This window comes from Penicillium macrosclerotiorum (genome assembly GCF_028827735.1).
Source record: "Penicillium macrosclerotiorum strain IBT 26536 chromosome Unknown utg000001l_segment0_segment0, whole genome shotgun sequence".
Lineage (NCBI taxonomy): Eukaryota > Fungi > Ascomycota > Eurotiomycetes > Eurotiales > Aspergillaceae > Penicillium > Penicillium macrosclerotiorum.
Window position 1 is genome coordinate 429,397 of NW_026643081.1, and position 18,037 is coordinate 447,433.

Below are 18,037 nucleotides of genomic sequence, written 5' to 3' on the forward strand. Positions count from 1 at the left end.
GCTAAGGTGTGCAAGAACGATACAATAAAAGCGGCTCTCGTCCTCTATGAGCTCAAACTTGGACTTTTTTTTTCTTTGTTCTACGCTTGTCTGCGATTTTCACTCGCGATCGACCAACACGAACGACGGCAGGTGAGAATGTCGCTCTCCCTCAAATCGCCCGGCTTGGAGCCAACAGCGATCGAGAGCCCACCTTCAGGGCCCAGTGCCGTGACTCCGCAAGATGAATCCCGCGACGCAGCCTACAAAGCCAAGGCCGACGTGCTGAACAGAGCCCTACAGGATATCGGTATGGGCCGGTACCAGTGGCAGCTGTTTGTAGTAATCGGCTTTGGTTGGGCGAGCGACAACCTCTGGCCGATCGTGACTTCGCTGGTGCTGACGCCGCTGTCGTATGAGTTCCACGTCGCAAAGCCACCGCTGCTTACACTGGCGCAGAACATCGGGCTGCTGGTCGGCGCGGTTTTCTGGGGGTTTGGCTGCGATGTGTTCGGGCGTCGGTGGGCGTTCAATTTGACCATCGGGATCACGGCCGTGTTTGGCCTGGTTGCGGCCGGGTCGCCCAGCTTTGGGGCGGCGTGCGCGTTCGCGGCGCTGTGGTCTGTCGGTGTGGGCGGTAACTTGCCGGTCGATTCAGCAATTTTCTTGGAGTTCCTTCCAGGCTCACATCAGTATCTGTTGGCCGTGTTGTCGGTAGACTGGGCGTTTGCGCAGTTGCTCGCGAATCTGGTAGCATGGCCGTTGCTGGGCAATATGACCTGCGGCGCGGCGGAGGGTTGTACCAAGGCTGAGAATATGGGATGGCGGTACTTTCTGATTGCGATGGGAGGTCTGGCGATGGCCATGTCTGCGATTCGGTTTCTCTTCTTCACTATCTATGAGTCGCCCAAGTATCTGATGGGCAAAGGGCGGAACCAGCAGGCCGTTGACGTTGTGCATGAAGTCGCGCTCCGGAATGGCAAATCCTCCTGGCTGACTCGAGAGATGCTGGATCATTTTGACAACGAGGAATCCCCAGGCTCCACAGCCACCAATATCCTCCGTCAACGACTGGAGAAACTCCGCTTTGAACACATTCGCGCGCTCTTCGATACTCCCAAACGAGCGTTTTCAACGACGCTGATCATTCTCGTATGGGCTTTAATCGGGTTGGGATTCCCCCTGTATAACGCGTTTCTACCCTACATCCAACAATCCCGGGGCGCCGAGTTCGGTGACGGGTCAACGTACATCACATATCGCAACTCCCTCATCATCGCAACGCTGGGTATTCCAGGCTGTCTTCTCGGCGGGATCCTGGTCGAACTGCGCAGTTTTGGGCGTAAGGGCGCTCTATCCTCTTCGACTGCATTGACCGGGGCCTTCCTTCTCGCATCTACCACGGCGAGGACATCAAATGCACTGCTTGGTTGGAATTGTGCCTACAGCTTCATGAGCAGTCTGATGTACGCCGTGCTGTACGCTTACACGCCGGAGATCTTCCTGACCAAGGACCGCGGCACGGGCAATGCGTTAACCGCATCGGCCAATCGTATCTTCGGTATCATGGCCCCGATTGTTGCAATGTATGCTAATCTGAACTCTGCGGTGCCGGTTTATGTGAGCGGAGTCCTGATTATTGTGGCTGGGCTGCTGGTAATCCTCATGCCGTACGAATCTAGAGGCAAGGCGAGTCTTTGAATAGATATGACACGGTACAGGGTTTCGGGAGGTTTTGGGCTCACCGTCTCCGATAAAGATTTTCTGGTGACCGTGATGGTGTTGATCTAGAGCTATAGACAATACATTATGTTGAAATAGACATCGTCCCACCATGATCACTAAGGCCCCGATATTGATTGAGGAAAACGCATGACACCGCCATCGTGCAGTGGCCACCGCGCCCCACCGCGATTAATATAAAACACTTTCATAGATCCCTGTCTCTCGATCCACTTAAAATGATATCAACTCGGCATGACATCATCCCCGCCAGCGAAATCCGAAGTTGACAATCACATTACAAAGTCCCCATCAGCAATGCCCGGCCATTACAAAGGATCAATATAAGAAAGTTCAGCAAGAGCACCCCTGCTCTCCACCCCTTCACGGATGTCGTCTGGGGTCATCGTCGCCCCGGGGGCATTTCGACCAATCGCCGCGCTGTCCCACGAGCAATGAGATCAACGGTCCTGTGGATACCCGGGGTGCCACTACGTCAGGTTTGTGATGACTGGGTCTGGGAAGGTCATCAAGACCGATAGATGGACTGGATCGGAGAATATCATTGGATTTGCGCCGGTTGTTGGCGCGTCCTTCCCATATGACACCGTGGCTTGTGGCCCGGTTGCACTAATTGTATCATATCCGGAACCTGTTTTTGACTCGTCGGCAATCGAGATTCTTGATATAAATAAAGACATGTGGGCGAGAATGTATCAAGAACAGCTTTTTTCAAGTCAGAGAAAAGTCATCCGATATCCTCTACGCTTAGCTCTCTATCCTATAAATCCACATTCATATTCCACCAATCTAGAGCGACGCCACCAAAGATGTCTCAGCAAAACAGTTAGTCCATGCACATGCAAATATTCAAACTCCGCCGCCAACCTAATGGTTTCTAACAGATGGCGGTCTCCTTGGTGGCCTAGGCGACACCCTCGGTAAAACAGTTGGCGGTGTTACCAACACTCTCGGCGACACGGTTGGCGGCCTCGGACAGACAGTCGGCGGCGTCACATCCGGCTTGGGTCAGACAGTCTCGGGCGCAACCGAGGGCCTGGGAAATACAACCAAGAGCGCTGGGCAGGGCATTCAAGGAGGCTTCCAGAGCATCGGTGGACAGAACCAGACCGCGGACAACCCGCTAGGCTTGAGCCGCTAGTCCTGCCGTGGCTTAATATTGTGTATACTGTGTATCTAGGAGGGTGGTGGAAAAGGATGTATGACGCCTTGTATGATTTTCGATCTGACGAACTGTAATTTTTTGGTGATTTTTTCTTTCAACTTACTCAATCCACCACTGTTCATAAGTTATTGAGTTTATTGTCGTCTATTAAGCGCGTAGGGCTTCATTACGGGGAAGTCCCTTTGTGGTGGCGACCTTGATCTATGCAGTCGCCTATGCATTGCAGGTATACCCTAATTAATAAACCGACAATGTACACCAATTAAAAGTAGGGTTCAACTATTCTAAGCTCGTTCAATCTTAGCTCAGGATGACCTGGTGGCGTCACAATGCTATGGGAAGCTAGAATTCTCAGACGACAGGCCATCCTCATCCCTAGTGTATTGCAAAAGCTCCCCGACGCTTCCGAATCCCCTTCTTGAAGAGTAGCACTCTTTATATATCTTCAGTATGTTTCTGTCTTTAATTACAAGAACTCCTAAAATCACTCTAAAGAAGCTCATCAAACTTAGACTGATATTGAGAACGGGTCTCATGGTAAAGACAGCTTGCACTCTGTCGTCAAAGAGTCGGGTAGGACGTATACCTACGATCGCTAGCTTCATTGCGAAAGCCATACATAGGACAAAGGTACCAATGAACCCCATAAATGTAACACAAAATCAGTGCATCCGGTATTTGGTTTATTGACCAGTCCTAGCGCGGCTATGAGACCAACCCGTGACGCCCGAAGCGAGCAGAGGCCTGGACTTGTTATCCACGTTGACATTATTCTTAACGAAATTATTTGACATGCCCAATCACATTAGCATTTGAATGGCAATGGAGCCCGGCTGGCTGGAATGTGGGGGCATCCGGGAACCCAAACTCTCAAGCATGTCATTTTGAATAGTGGCGTGCCGACAAAGCCGAGTGATCTCGGCCGATACTCCGTCGAGTCATACTTCAAACCCCGATTAAACAACAGAACATCGATATTCAAATTAAGATTGAGGGGCTTGATCATTGTGTATCACTATACTCTAATATATCCAATCTGTTTCCTACCGCTGATAGTCTTGTCCTCCACGGAGTAGGTTGCTCCAGATGCCGATGTCGTCCAACATTGTACCATTACCATGCGGGTCCAACTCACCTCAATACTCCAGCAAGCTTTCCGAGACAGACACAGCGGCTCAGAAGCAACCTCAATTGCCTACAAAGCATGATCGAGGCTGGCGCCGCGTCGTCCGTAACTTCACGCCCTCGTCAGTCCTAATTTTTGCCACTCCTGTTCGCACCTGCTGCTAACCTCACCCTTAGATGGTTCTCAATCACTATGGGGACGGGCATCGTGTCCATCCTCCTTCACAATCTTCCGTACAATGGAATATGGCTGTACTGGATCTCTGTCGCCATATTCTGCCTGAACGTGCTCCTCTTTACAACAGGGTGCATGCTCAGTCTGTTGCGGTACGTGTTATACCCGGAGATCTTCCGGGTGATGATCACCCACTCCGTGCAGTCGATGTTCATCGGGACATTCCCGATGGGCCTGACCACCATAATCAACATGTTTGTCTTTGTCTGCGTACCGGTTTGGGGTGTGTGGGTACGGTACTTCGCGTGGGCTTTGTGGATCATTGATGCAGTAATATCCGTGATGACGGCACTTTCGCTGCCATTCTTGCTGTAAGAAGTCTCCATATTTCTCGGGATATCTCAAGCTGGGATGATTTTATGAGCTGATTGTAATACGATGGTAGCATGGCTAAGGGTAGCGAGACACATCTGTCCTCGATGACTGCGGTCTGGCTTCTCCCTATCGTCAGCTGCATTGTCGCTGCATCTTCCGGGGCTATTGTGGCCGATATTCTCCCCAACCCACAGTACGCCTTGTGGACAGTTCTCGCAAGTTATGTGCTCTGGGGCATCGGCCTCCCGCTCGCGCTCATGGTCATGGTGATCTACCTGCAGCGCCTAACCCTGCATAAGCTACCGCCGAAAGCGGTGATTGTCAGCGTTTTCTTGCCACTAGGCCCACTCGGTCAAGGCGGATATGGGTACGTTTTCCTAGTGCCCTATAGTTTGGCCTGCACATATTTTTTCCTCTTCAAACGCTGAGAATATACCAGGGCGATGAAGCTCGGCCAGTGTGCTCGGGACATCTTCCCGCAGACGCAGACACTCGAGCAAGGGTCGGGATCGACGTTTTACACGCTCGGGTTTCTAATCGCTCTCATTCTCTGGTCATTTGGGTTGGTCTGGCTGTTTTTTGCTTCGGCATCGATTGCTCACTGCAAGAATTTTCCGTTCAATATTGGCTGGTGGGGCTTTACGTTCCCCTTAGGAGTATTTGCAGCTAGTACGGTGCAGATGGGTACGGAGCTACCATCTCGGTTCTTCAATGTCCTTGGAACGGTCCGTGCCAGGAAATTTCCCTTTGGCTTTTATCTCTCCCTCGACCTTTTTTTTTTTCTTTTGGTATCGCTAATCGGTCTGCTAGATCCTATCCGTGTGTGTCGTGGTGCTTTGGGTCATTGTCAGTATTGGAACTTTGCGTGGTGTCATCTCTGGAAAATTGTTTGTGGCCCCTTGTTTGGCGGATCTGCGGGTGCCAGAGGAAGACAAGGATGTCGGGAAGGCCGCATGAGAATCGTATGGCTTTTGGGGGACATGACCATGGCCGATGGGAAAAAGTCGATGTATGATAATAAAAACGTTTCTTTTTTCAAGGACCATCATTCTGTAATTACTGGGAACTTTTTACCTTCAATCTACTTTGTGGGCGCTAGACAATAAACTACTTAACCATAACATGGACCTCAGAATGGGTCATGCTTATACTTCCAGGGTCACCCCAGAATCACGTGATGTGGAGAACTTGAATTTTTCGATTTTTATTTTATTTTTTATTATTTTATTTATTCCTCGCCCATCGAAAGATCGAGCCCGCCATCCACTTGGTTCCCTCCGATCGTCCCTTGTCAGTGCCCGGTTCCTGTCTCCCAAGGCCCAGCCCGTGCGGTATTCTTGGAGTAGAGCGACGCGGCTCTCCCTTTCTCCTCCAGGCCAGCCCTCTTGCTTCCTTCTTCCCCCCTGAATCGCTCGTTCGTGGGTGCTGGAATTTTCTTGTTGCGCTGACCGGCGAGACTCGGCCGCCGTAGCCGCTAAACCTCTTCAGGCAATTCCTACTGCCTTGAGGCCTTGCTGCCCTGGTGCCTTGCGGCCTTGGTGACTCAGGCCCGCCGGAACAACAAAACACGCGGCGCGACTTCAGCTGGCTCGTTATCGAAGAACCCCGTATCTGCTTGTCGGCCACGCGACCACTGCTCTTCCCCAGACTCGTCGACGGGATCGTTTATTTGCGAGTCGCCGTGACGCCCTGACCTCGGGACGGTGGTCGCAGGAGGAGGAAAAGAGCCGAATCTGGTGTCCACTTCCGAAAGTCGAAGACACCAACCTCTTTGAAGATGATGGGATACGGCGGTCAGCCCTTCCACCACCAGCAGTCGCAGCAACAACAACCACCGCAACAGCAGCAGCACCAGTCGCACCAATCGCACCAACCACCTCAGGGCCACCCTCTTGGTCCGCAGCGGCAGCATATCGCCTCTCCGTCGCTGGGCTCGGCGCTGAATATACCCCAGCATGGCACTAGTTCGTTTCCCAGCAATAAGCCCCTGTTCCGGGCGGGGCCACCGCAACCCCAGGCCTTCAGCGCCGGCCAGTCGCCTGACTTGCGCAAATCCAGTCCGCTAGCTGGATATCCGACCACCTCCAGCTACGGGCAATTTTCGAGCCACTTTGCGCCCCAGACCTCTCCCGATCTGATGGCACGCCCGGATATGATGTCGCGCAACTCCGATTCGTTAGCCCTCCAGAATCTTCAAAGAGGCTTCCAGAATCCCATGGCCCACGTCCGCCCCCAGCCGGTAATGAGTCCGCCAAATGCAATGTCTCAGGGCCACGGCCTCAGCATGCCGTCCCCTCAGCAGTCGCTGAACCGACTACCCCACTCCGGTATGCATCAGCGCGATAGCCACACCTCCGCCAGTCCTTCCATGGCCAGCCCGTCCATGTTCGCGCTCAACCAGCAGCGTCAGCCTCAGTCTCAGCCGGGGTCGCCGCAGCAAACTCAGCAGCAATTGCAACAACTCCAGCAGCAGAGGCAGCAACAACAACAGCAATATCAACAACATCATCAAGAACGGCTTCAGCAGCAACAACGAATGGAGCAGCAAAGGCTGGAACAGCAGCGTCTCGAGCAGCAAAAGCAGCTTCAGCAGCAACGGCTGGAAGAGCAGCAACAGCAACAACGCCTCGAGCAGCAACGGCTTGAACAACAGCGTTTAGAGCAGCAGCGGCTTGAGCAGCAACGTATCGAGCAGCAACGCATGGAGCAACAACGCATAGAGCAGCAACGCCTGGAGCAGCAACGCCTCGAGCAGCAACGCCTGGAGCAGCAACGTCTGGAGCAACAACGTCTGGAGCAACAAAAGCTCGAGCAGCAGCGGATTGAAAAGCAGAAGCAACTGGAACAGCAGCAAAAGGAGCAGCAGCAGAAGCTGGAGCAGCAGCAAAAACTCGAGCAACAGCGTCTGGAACAACAAAAGCAACATCAGCAACGGTTGGAACAGCAACGACTTGAGCAGCAAAAGCAGCAGCTTGAACAACAGAGGTTGCAAAAGCTGCAACAGCAGACTCAGGTCCAAAATCAATACCAGCAGCAACAATCTCCGTTCCAGCAGCACACCTCGCATCCATTCCATCAATATCAGCCGCAAGCCCAGGCTCAGTTTGGTCAACAGCAACCTCAATTTTCCCAGTCCCAGCCTCAATATACTCAATCCCCACAAGCTACCCAGTTCCAGCATTATCAACCACCCACGCAGTCCGCAGCCAGTCAAGCGTCCCAGCAATCCGTTGGACCATCTGTGCCGGCGCCTGGTAATGTCAAGATCAAGAAAGAACAGCCCAGCCCAGCTCCGAAAAAGAAGTCTAAGCCTCGCCCCTCTATGGCTGCCCAATCTCAAGCTACTCCTCAGCCTCCAACTGTCGCCAATGCTCCCATTCCATCACCAGCCCAAGCACAAAATATGAATGTGCCGACTAGTACTTCAGGACTTCAGACCAACGGACAAGCGCAGGTCTTGGGAACTGCAATGGGGGCGACCGGTGAAACGCCAATAACGCCGACGCCGACAAAGCGCAAACGTGGGCGGCCGCGGAAAGAGGAAGTCGCTGCCAGACAAGCTGCTGCTGCCGCTGCCGCTGCCGCTGCAGGTCTTCCATATCCCCCACCTCAGCCTGGACAGGCATCTTTCAATCCTAATATGACCCCAACTGTACCCGGCTCTACGGCCTCAGGAACCACGAGAACGCCGATCATCGGCCCCGATGGAACCCCGTTGCCATTCAAGCGCAAGCGTGGTCGTCCCAGCAAGGCTGATCAGATTGCTTGGTGCACTGCCATGGGCCAACCATTACCGCCGCCTAAGCCGAAGAAGCCTTCAACCGCAAAATCTAACAAAACCGGTCGACCCCGTGGCAGGCCTCGAAAAGCAGACGTCGCCGCGGCGGCTGCGGCTGCTGCTGCTGCCGCCGCCGCTGACGGGGATCAGGCGCAAGGAGAGAACACACCTCAGATGGGGGACATCACTGATACGAATGCGGTTCAGAAACGTGCACTGTCTGCGAATGATGATGATCCACGGAAACGGCCCTGCCCAACGCCTCCATATCCACAGCAACAACAAGGCCATGGTATGCAACAGCAACAGGGCCAGACTCTTCCCCCTCACAGCCAACCGCACTCCCAACCGAGCCAGACTTTACCCCCTCAGATACATCATCACGGTATGCCGCCGACTCAGCATATTCCGTCGGCTCAACACATCCCCTCAACCCAGCACATCCCGTCAACCCAGCATATTCCGTCGGCTCAGCATATCGCCCAGTCTGGTCAGCATCTGTCACATCCACACCACGCTCAGCATCACCAGCCCAATCCACAGCTTCCACCGCAGCCTGGGCATCCTCTGTCAATGACATCGCATATGCAGATGCACCAACAGTCTCCTGTGCACCCTTCTCGCCAAACCCCTCCTCATCCGTTTATGCAGTCTCAGATGCCATCGATGCAACAATCAATGCATCTTCCGCAGCCAATGCATGGACATCCTCAGTCCCAGTCGCAGCAGCAGCAGCAGCATCAGCAACATCATCAGTCGCAAACTCCACAACTTCAAGGACAAAGTAGGCAACCTGCCCAGCAGCAGGCCCGTGCACCGCCTCCTCCTGCACCTCAGCATCAACATCAACATACCTTCCAAGTCCAGCTCCAGCCGCAGACGACCTAATTTGTCGCCGCTGTTAGCACCTGATCTGTCTCCGTGACTGCCATTCCGCCGTGCTTGCTGGCTTACTCCATGCCTCCGATATTTACTTGATACGTTGTTACACATCCCCCCTGAATCTTCTTTATACCCTTCGCGATGGTTCCCAGAGTGCGGAAGCGAATCGTATTTATCCATGAGCCCCAGCATTGATTCCCCGAGCACCATTGTTTTTTCCACCCGTCCATCCTTCCTGCAAGTCTGAGTAATTTGATATCATACGGCATGTTACCCTCCCATGAAATTGACTTGGTGGTCATGGTTATTCCCTCCAACCAGTGGCGTTACACGTATTTGCTTCTTACTTACTTTCTTCTCCATATCTTTTTGGCCTCCTTTTCTTGGTCTTTGCCCTTTGTTTCTATTCTCTTTTTCCGTTACGTCTTGTTCTGCTTCGACACCTCGGCATGATTGGCATTCTGCTTTACGTTTGTTTTAGCCAGGCTGGTTTGTGGCTTGTGATGTTTGAGATATATATCTAATGTTGTAGTACATATTTCTAATTCATATAGGTTCATTATTTGAAGATACCCCTCATTCTCCAAATCTAGCTTGTAGAACTAGCCCTTCTTATGACAAGTTCACTATTATCCCGTCCTTTGCAATACCACTTGCCCCATAGACTGTCTCCGCATTCGCCATTTCCTCTAGCTTTTGATCCCATGTCAACACAAGAAAAAGAGGTCCAGAAAGTAATACAAAAGCTGGCTTTGCCAACCTGGCAGGATTTGTAGGCAAGGCCGAATAGGTCATCTGCCGTGGGTGTGCCTGGTTTTTCTTGACTACAGCCATGTGTAGGAAGGCCTCCGTCAATAACACTTGGCTTCAAGTAAATTTCCAAATAACCTTCCAAGTGCTAAGGAATCATCCAAAAGTGATGGACAGGCTTGGTGAGCGAGGTAATCGGAACTATCAACAATGGCAGCAAGACACAACAAATCTAGAGAAAACCTAGATTAATTCATGTAACACCCACCAGGTTAATTAAGCCACGCAATCAAGATTCATAAGCCTCAAGAAAGACTACAGGTATATGACAATATTCTGGAAATCCGCATTCTAGAGAGCCAAATTACTAAAATCATCCTCCTCTTGGCATTTTGTCCTATTCAATGTAGCTATGTCATTCTTGGTAAGCGCACATTGGGAAAGAAGCAGAGACGCCACTTTCATATGGTAACTGTGAATAATATAGGTACTTGCACTGGGTAGTCTACTGTAGCCAGCAGTCTGCAGGAAAGTGTATTGACTTGTGATTCCGCTAAGAACGTCAGCAAAACATTACCTTGCTGACTGCCTAGTTTTGTTTTTATCGACGCCACGTCAGAGTGGCTTTTTACATGCATGGACTCGAAATCCATGTTTGCTATATGGACTTCCAATCAAAAGCAAGCCTAGGAAATCGAAACGGCTTTGGAAATATATATATGGCTTATTTCATACATGGCGTCGTTCAACACGTATCAGCTGCAGGTCTTCTGGTAAGGTATCAACTGCAGAAAAAGCCACAAGGTATGTAGGATCACCTAAGCTATGAGATAAGAGGCTGAATGGGGCCTATAAGAGGTTGATTAAATCATTTCCTGCTTCAAAACTCCCCAGCCATTAACTCTACAATACATAAACCTCAAAAATCGAATATTGAAAACTACAAACGGTACTCTGCCCCCGTAACCTTTCTGAGATAAGCGAAATCTATTACGATGCAAGCTATTCACGGGTATCTAACTCTCTGGATAGAAAGTGAATCAACAAACAATGCCATCCTCTTCCGGGTACTGTGCTTGGTCAGCTACGACTTCTAGCACCTCTGAAACTACTGGTGGCCAGGGAGGACAGGCGACAAGTGCAGGGAGATAATAAGGAAGATGATCTAGTCCGCCAAGGAAAGGTTCTACATGGCTTTCTGCTCTCTCTTTCTGAAAGGGCCAGTGCGGGGAGTAGTCAATGGAGATCAAATGAGCATTGAACCTACTTGGATAACATTAATTCTCCGGGTGATTATCTATGGCTTTATTGTTCCTCAGTGAAAGTTCATTATAGTAGTGTGAATAAACGGGTATTGATTTTTAATATCCCTCGTCAAATTAAATTTCTCTTGCAACTCGTCAACGAAAATCCTTCTCAGCTGAACATGGCCAAACTTTACTTGCTCCTTTCCCCTCGCTTAATCAGAAAGCACTGCGAGGGGGGGAGAAGGCAAATTTGACGACCACCTTTGGTTCAGGTTTAATCGTCGAAATGTTGGAAGCATGGGTCTCAGACTTTGGTCACTATGGAAAAAGAAAGAGAAAGGGAGATTGACAATATCATGACCGATTTTCCCTCAAAATCAAACTTCACTCAAAAGACAAAGACCCATGGCCTTCAAAATCAACCAGGTCCTCCAACGTATCCATGCGGAGCCCTGTATCCCCGCCATCAGTTACACCATCATTCACAATCTCACCAGCCAATGTTTCTGAGCTCGGCCAATCGCGCAGATCGATCTGCAACACAGGGGCGATCCTCCTAATGGCGCCGTCGCTCATCAGGAACGCACGCCGAGCCGCAGGATCGACAGAAGCCATAGCGTGAATCCAGGTTAATGCCTTTCTGGTCTGCATAATTACTGCGTTGATATCGGCCGCCCTGAGAGGCGGGTAAATATAGGTTGACGTTTCGCCAGAGGTAGGCTGACCTGGCTGTTCGTTCCAGGTTTTGAGCGCGACAGCGGGAGTGCAATATAACAAGGAAAGGAGATGGATTGTTGTGGCTTGCATTAGGAAGTGTAGAAAGCTCCACCCTGGGGTGACGCGTGCCAACCAGGTGACATCTACTTCCTCAGGGAGGATCGAGATCAGCGAACAGGCGGCTTGAAGACCTTGAGTGGCCATTTCGGTTTTCATTTTAGCACGTGGGCTCGCGTCTGGACTTAGAGGGGTACGTGAATGGGTAAAACAGGGCCGACAGAGAGTTATGCGGGCTGAATAGTAGCTCAACGCAAGACAAACACGTTCACGCGCAAATGGGGTATTGAGATCATCTAGATGGGCGTGATTGACATGCCAAGGTCCTGCATCTGGGACGATGAATTTATAATTGGCTGGGACTTTCGTGAGCCACCGATCAAGGAGTAATGAATATTGTTGGAGGCGATATTCTGTCAGGCTGGGTCCCTGGCGAATACCCTCCATGCTGTAGACTTTATTCAAGGCAGCTTGGGATATAAGGGACAGGTCGACGAGGCAGTAGAAAAACAGTGACGGGCAAGGCTTGCACTCAGTCACCCAGCTCGATCCAGTCTGAGATTGGGGAGTAGTCTCAAATAGCGTCGGACAGAGTTTGGCCTCCCGCAATGTACGATCTTGTAAAAGGCTCACGATTTCAGGCTGATCGAATGTCTCTTCTTCAACGGGCAGCGGAGCTGGCAAGGCGCATAGATGTTCCCCGATGCACGATGCTCGACCATGCATTGATGCGAGAAGGTGCTCGAAGGAATAGATAGACCACCAAAGACGAGCACGAGCCTCCTTAGATATATCATGCGTTCGATCATCGGTAAGACGGAGATTGATTCCCAATGAGAGAGCAGACTGAAGAGCCATGCTTGACAGTTTAGTTGCCCTGGTCCGGGTTAGCATGGAAAGTCCAGGCCATCCAGCTATCTCACTATGGCCTTACCTATTGACCTGTCCCAAACAAAGCAGATAAAGTGCCACCAGAAACTCCAATTGAATCTGTTGTAAATCGGCGTGTTCGAAAAGGACATTGTCGGTAAGACAAAGTTGGCGAGCCCGCGTCAAAAAGACCAGCCCGTCTTCGCGACTCCGGCTGCTCAGGGGGTTAGCTAAGTTGTAATAGTGAGAGCCAAGAGCGAATATCATGTTCAGAATGCCTAGCCACTTCTGGGGCGGCTTCGCCCATCTTTCAAAGAATTGCAGATATTGAGCGGTGAAGGCCGTTTTCCGAATGACACTAAATGTAGGATGTACATAAGTCATATACGCATTAAAATATTCATCCGCGGTCTCACGCGGCGGGATCACGAATGGGTTGGAGTCGTTTATGACAGGAATTTCCAGATCATCCAGATGATAGTTCATGCTGGCAAGAGGGATTTCAATATCTTGCCGCTCACGTGGCGGCGCAGAGCCCTTTGGGCGTGGGTCTTGCAACTCAGGCTGAGAGGTCAAGTCGGGCGTCTCAATTCCTACAAGCCCATGGTCAATGCGAGTATTTTCCACTTCGCCCTCCAAACGCTGCATCCATGAAACTTCCGAGCTTTTGCCAAAGAACCCAGCAGCGCGGGTATCCTCGTTGCGATTCAGATCTTCATCGACTACGTCGATAGCTTCAAGCGATCCCACAGATGCCGCAGAATCCGAATCATCTGCTTTGCGGTCCTTGTTTCCGGATTGAGACGAAGAACCATCGAATTTCATCTACATCAACAGATCCAAAAGGTTATTAAGGACTGTACACGACAATGTATGACAGGCTATCGAAAAGCCCGGGACGCATCCGGGGTGTTATTGTTGTTTATACTTACCTTCAGCGCCTTTTTAATCCTGCGCGCTGTAGGTGCATCAACCTGCCCTTCAAGGCTACGGAGCAGAGATCCATAGTAATCAACTTGACGAGTCAGGTTTCTGAGCATTCTCTGGTCTCGAACCCGCTTGACATCCTCGAAGACACATTGGCTTTTGTGGTAAACACATTGCCCGCATGTCGGTCTGGTAGCATCGCATTTGATTTTGCGTTGCCGGCAAGGCTCGCATGCGCGTGTGGAACGACGTCGGTCAGTGGGTGCGTGAGGGGCGGAGAGTCGAGGTATGGCGACTTTGGGATTTTTCGGGGGAACGGCATGATTGGCGGGACCTGGAGCAGATACTGACGAGGAAGAGTATGACTCCAGTGTGTTTGGGGTTATCGATTGTGAGATAGGCGGGAAATATGAATTTCCGCTCGCATATACATGCGACTCAGGTGGCGCAGGGGAGCCGGGGCTGATAGATGCTGGCCAGTAGACTCCGACCCCCGCGGAATGGGACGCGGGACTCTGGTGCCCCAAGGGATTATGCGGGCCATACATCAGGTAAAAGGCACAGCCATCTCAATAACGAGGGTCGATATGCTGAGATCGAAAGAATGAAGTCGTAAGGCAAGCTTTCACGGGCCTGATCAGAGTATGAAGAATGGTAGATGAGAATCGATTTGCAGCACAAATTTTTGGTTCATCATGGCGAATGGGTTCCAAACAGGATTTCGTGGTTTGGATAGTCGCTCACCCGTTTTGCCTTGCCCCTCTTGCGCTTCTGCGTCGCTTTACATCAGTAGCAGACCCATCTCAAGTGGGCACAGTGATGTGACTTCGAGGAGTGATGGAACCAATAATCATGCTTCGGTGCTGACGGTGGGTCGACATCAAACGTATGATGGGCCGAGGCGCAAAAGAGTGACGTCAAAAGGTGGAGGTCCGAACCACCGTAATAAAAGCAGACAAACAAATTCCTCCCGTCCTCACAAGTCCAGATGATTAGATCGACACGCTATCCAAGCTATCTTGGATGCGGGCAGCATATGACCACAACAACTTATAGACCGGTCACATAGGCCGGGATGTGTTCAGACAGACGGGGTTCCGTGTGAACACGGATTCAATAACAACTTCAAACACCTCGTGTCCCCGTCAAATTTTCTAGTTGATCCGAAAATTCAGCATTCAAAGGGGCGATACCGCTCAGTCAAAACATCGTCTTTGCCCAGGCTTAAGCTCTCATAACGGTCAAGCATCTCTGACAATCCCAGTCCGGGGTAGTCTTGGAGATTTTGGCCCCATTCACTGCCAATGCCATGATACTTTCGATCCCGGTTTAGTTTCTCGAGCCCCTCCGCATATTCATCGAAGCGAGAGTGACCTTTCGTCGAAGGCGATTCGTCGAACAATCCCTTGACATCATCCGTGATCATTGTTGAATCTCGGAGTCGATCTCCTTGCGCCTTGGCTCGCACCGATTGGCGGAAGATATGGAACAGGTTTCGCCCCAGCGCCGACCGGCTGGCGACAATGGAGAAAGCGCTGGCGAGAGAGAGGAAGTCCGAGTCGAGTACATCAAATGACTTCTGCTCCAGCATTGTGAAAAGGGCGAGGTTGATTGCATACATGGCAAACGGATGCGCGCGACCCAGGCCGTAGTCACGACGGTGCAGCCGTGTGAGCATGGCGATTTGCCGAGCCGCGGCTTGTGCGGTCTCCCATGCATTAAATTTTGAGTCCAGTGTTTGAGATGGAGGGCTCTCCGGGGTCTTAGGAGCTTCGGAAGTCGTGCTGGGGACTCGATTTCTGGAAATGCAACTAAACAAATTGATAATCAGGGTGTTATGCCGCATCCTAGAAAAGAAGATAAGTAAAATAGAACGCTTCAAGTTGATAAAAAGCATGTTCGATGTCGAGTAGCCTTAGTCTGAGTTCATTCTTTCCATGAAAACGTTTGACATAGGCGTATATCCCGAAAAAGAAATGTATAGTCGGGTTACCTACTTCAGGAGAATAACATGCGGCGAAAATTGCCCTCCATTCTCAATTGCTTCAGGCAAAAGTTCATCCCAACGTCTCAGCTGTTCATATAAATTATCTCGGCTTTGTCGACGGTCGGTCTCGGTATCAAATGCACCACTCGCGCCACGCTGGTCTGCAAACATGCTCTGCGAGATATCACGCGCAATTGTGGATAAGTTACACGCCTCATCAAAAAAAAGACTTGAGTAGGACAAGCAAGCCTCTCTATGCGTCGGGTATGGTCTCCAGAGCGACTGATCTTCGGGGAGAGTAAGATCTATGCGCGGTATATTGACATAGTTAATTAAACAAGGGCGGAGAAATCCCGTATGTACCATACTAGCGTATTAAGTTTTTATGTCAGTCATAACTTATATCTGAATATCCAATTCCACAGGATCCATAGAACATCAGCCCAAGTTACTCACGTGTCAAGATTAAACAAGCCCCAGGCCGTCCGCCTACATGAAATATCCATGTCTAGGGACAATTGCTCCGAAGTCAATCTCGGCCCTTTGCTCCCAACCAGGCCCAAGGACTCCCCCATGCGAATTGCTTCATGCAGGGTAACATAGCCCAAATCATCATTTCGCAGCATCGCATACCTGATATTCTCAGTTCCAACAAACAAAGCGATCTAGTGGAGTTGGGTCTTGAGTCCACGCACCGTTCATACATGAGTAGTGTGCCTTGCAATGACGCCAGACTAGGCTGAACGGGCAATTCGTCTTTCAAACGCTCAGCCTCGGCGAGGAAGTCGGTTCCTTTGGAGGAAATATCTCCTTCCACGACATATGATTCAGAGAACTCGGAAAAATACTATACATGCATGAGCATACTTTTTGTGCCGTGTGGAATCGATTTCAACAGAGCTTGGTAGTAATAGGGTAAGACATGCAAACAAAAAAAAAAAAAAAAAAAAAAAAACAAACAAAAAAAGATAGAACTTACACAGGCATTACTCAATAACGCATTCACCAAAAAAGGACTACAAAACTCCGAGCTCAGCTCTCCACGAGCCATATGCCTCAGAAACACCCCTTGGTCCAGAAACGCATGGAAGGGATAATTCCATGTGAAATACAACGACACTAGATGTGCCACCAGATCCGCATCCTGAGTAACCCGGGTCCATGGGTGGGCGGGGACTTTGACTGGGGCATCGTCGCATAGGAAATGGATATCCATGACTTTGCGGCGAAACGTGGGCGTCGTGCCCTCAACATTGATCAGGTTTCGTGCATCCTCGATCTTTGATATCGCCTCGCTAGTTGCGAGGCTGCTGCCGCTGACGCTGCTGGTGGAAGCGGAGTTCCCTGCGACGGCTAGGTCGGTCAGGGTATCAGTGATATAGGCACGAATATCGCTGGCTGGTGTGTTTTGTCGGATCAGACCCAGTAAGTGCAGGGCCTTGGGCTCGTCGGCGTCACGGACGAGCTGGAAGAGATCGTTCAGCAGGTCACGGTGGTAAGAAAGTTCGTCGGCAGTGCGCTTCGCGGCCACCCGGCGGCGCTGATCGAGCGATTCATCAAAGATGCAGACCCTCTGGAAGGCACGGCAGTTTTCACAAGGTGCGGAGCCAGAGCACTATATAAGTCCACGGCGCGGGCGCGGGCGCGGGTGTCCGTTAGTCTTCAGTACTTGGGGCTAGGGGAAGTTATTGGACGGAAAAGGTCTCCCCACTTTGCGCTTAGACTTCTTGCATGCGAGGCATGCGGTGGATACCCGTTTCTTCCAAGAGCTCGAGCCTGAGCCTGAGCTAGAAAATTGCTTTGTGATCTCGCGCGGAGGGCTGTCATGCTCGGAGGTGGGCGACGGGCCTGGGGCAAGGCTGAGGCGCTGCTCGGCCATGGTGTGGATATCTGAATTGTGTGCGCGTATGTACAGGGCCTAATTAGTATGTATAGAGAGGCGGGCTTGCATGGATATAACACGAAAGGCGGCAGTCATAGCCGCTCTAGCGAGATATATAGACAAAGAGGCATGGGGTCTCTTGCGATACGAGGCATTGCGGCCACTTAATGACGACGGGGGCAAAGAGGCGCCATTGCGAATGGCCACAACATGAATGGAGGCCTGGATGGATGGTAATTCAGGCAGGCGAAAGTAGATCCCGCTCGATGGCGGCGGCAACATCAGCCAGGTATGGGACAGTCGAAGAGTCTCCGGGCTCTGTGCAGGTAATCCACCCGATGGGAAGAGAAGCAAGACATGGTGATTATCACGCATACG

At 51.1% G+C, this 18,037-nt stretch overlaps 7 protein-coding genes across 7 annotated transcripts; 4 read left to right on the forward strand and 3 right to left on the reverse strand.

Moving 5' to 3' along the window:
- Positions 1–138: 138 nt before the first annotated feature.
- Positions 139–1,680, forward strand: N7462_000145 (putative sugar transporter; the record flags this gene model as incomplete). The annotated part of the gene is made up of 1 exon (XM_057071871.1): positions 139–1,680. One exon carries the CDS (start codon positions 139–141, stop codon positions 1,678–1,680), a length of 1,542 nt encoding a protein of 513 aa, XP_056938401.1.
- Positions 1,681–2,531: 851 nt separating this feature from the next.
- On the forward strand, positions 2,532–2,863 carry N7462_000146 (uncharacterized protein; the record flags this gene model as incomplete). The annotated part of the gene is made up of 2 exons (XM_057071872.1): positions 2,532–2,547; positions 2,607–2,863. The coding sequence occupies 2 exons, from the start codon at positions 2,532–2,534 to the stop codon at positions 2,861–2,863; spliced, it is 273 nt and encodes a 90-aa protein (XP_056938402.1).
- A 1,116-nt stretch (positions 2,864–3,979) lies between these two features.
- N7462_000147 (TDT family transporter) lies at positions 3,980–5,519 on the forward strand (the record flags this gene model as incomplete). The annotated part of the gene is made up of 5 exons (XM_057071873.1): positions 3,980–4,134; positions 4,190–4,558; positions 4,633–4,929; positions 5,002–5,287; positions 5,373–5,519. 5 exons carry the CDS (start codon positions 3,980–3,982, stop codon positions 5,517–5,519), a joined length of 1,254 nt encoding a protein of 417 aa, XP_056938403.1.
- An 820-nt stretch (positions 5,520–6,339) lies between these two features.
- On the forward strand, positions 6,340–9,228 carry N7462_000148 (uncharacterized protein; the record flags this gene model as incomplete). Its single annotated transcript, XM_057071874.1, has 1 exon — positions 6,340–9,228. One exon carries the CDS (start codon positions 6,340–6,342, stop codon positions 9,226–9,228), a length of 2,889 nt encoding a protein of 962 aa, XP_056938404.1.
- Positions 9,229–11,603: 2,375 nt separating this feature from the next.
- On the reverse strand, positions 11,604–12,851 carry N7462_000149 (fungal specific transcription factor domain-containing protein; the record flags this gene model as incomplete). The annotated part of the gene is made up of 1 exon (XM_057071875.1): positions 11,604–12,851. One exon carries the CDS (start codon positions 12,849–12,851, stop codon positions 11,604–11,606), a length of 1,248 nt encoding a protein of 415 aa, XP_056938405.1.
- Positions 12,852–12,923: 72 nt separating this feature from the next.
- N7462_000150 (fungal specific transcription factor domain-containing protein) lies at positions 12,924–13,688 on the reverse strand (the record flags this gene model as incomplete). The annotated part of the gene is made up of 1 exon (XM_057071876.1): positions 12,924–13,688. One exon carries the CDS (start codon positions 13,686–13,688, stop codon positions 12,924–12,926), a length of 765 nt encoding a protein of 254 aa, XP_056938406.1.
- A 1,273-nt stretch (positions 13,689–14,961) lies between these two features.
- On the reverse strand, positions 14,962–17,656 carry N7462_000151 (uncharacterized protein; the record flags this gene model as incomplete). The annotated part of the gene is made up of 6 exons (XM_057071877.1): positions 14,962–15,637; positions 15,788–16,144; positions 16,234–16,410; positions 16,473–16,624; positions 16,757–17,392; positions 17,489–17,656. 6 exons carry the CDS (start codon positions 17,654–17,656, stop codon positions 14,962–14,964), a joined length of 2,166 nt encoding a protein of 721 aa, XP_056938407.1.
- Positions 17,657–18,037: the final 381 nt, after the last annotated feature.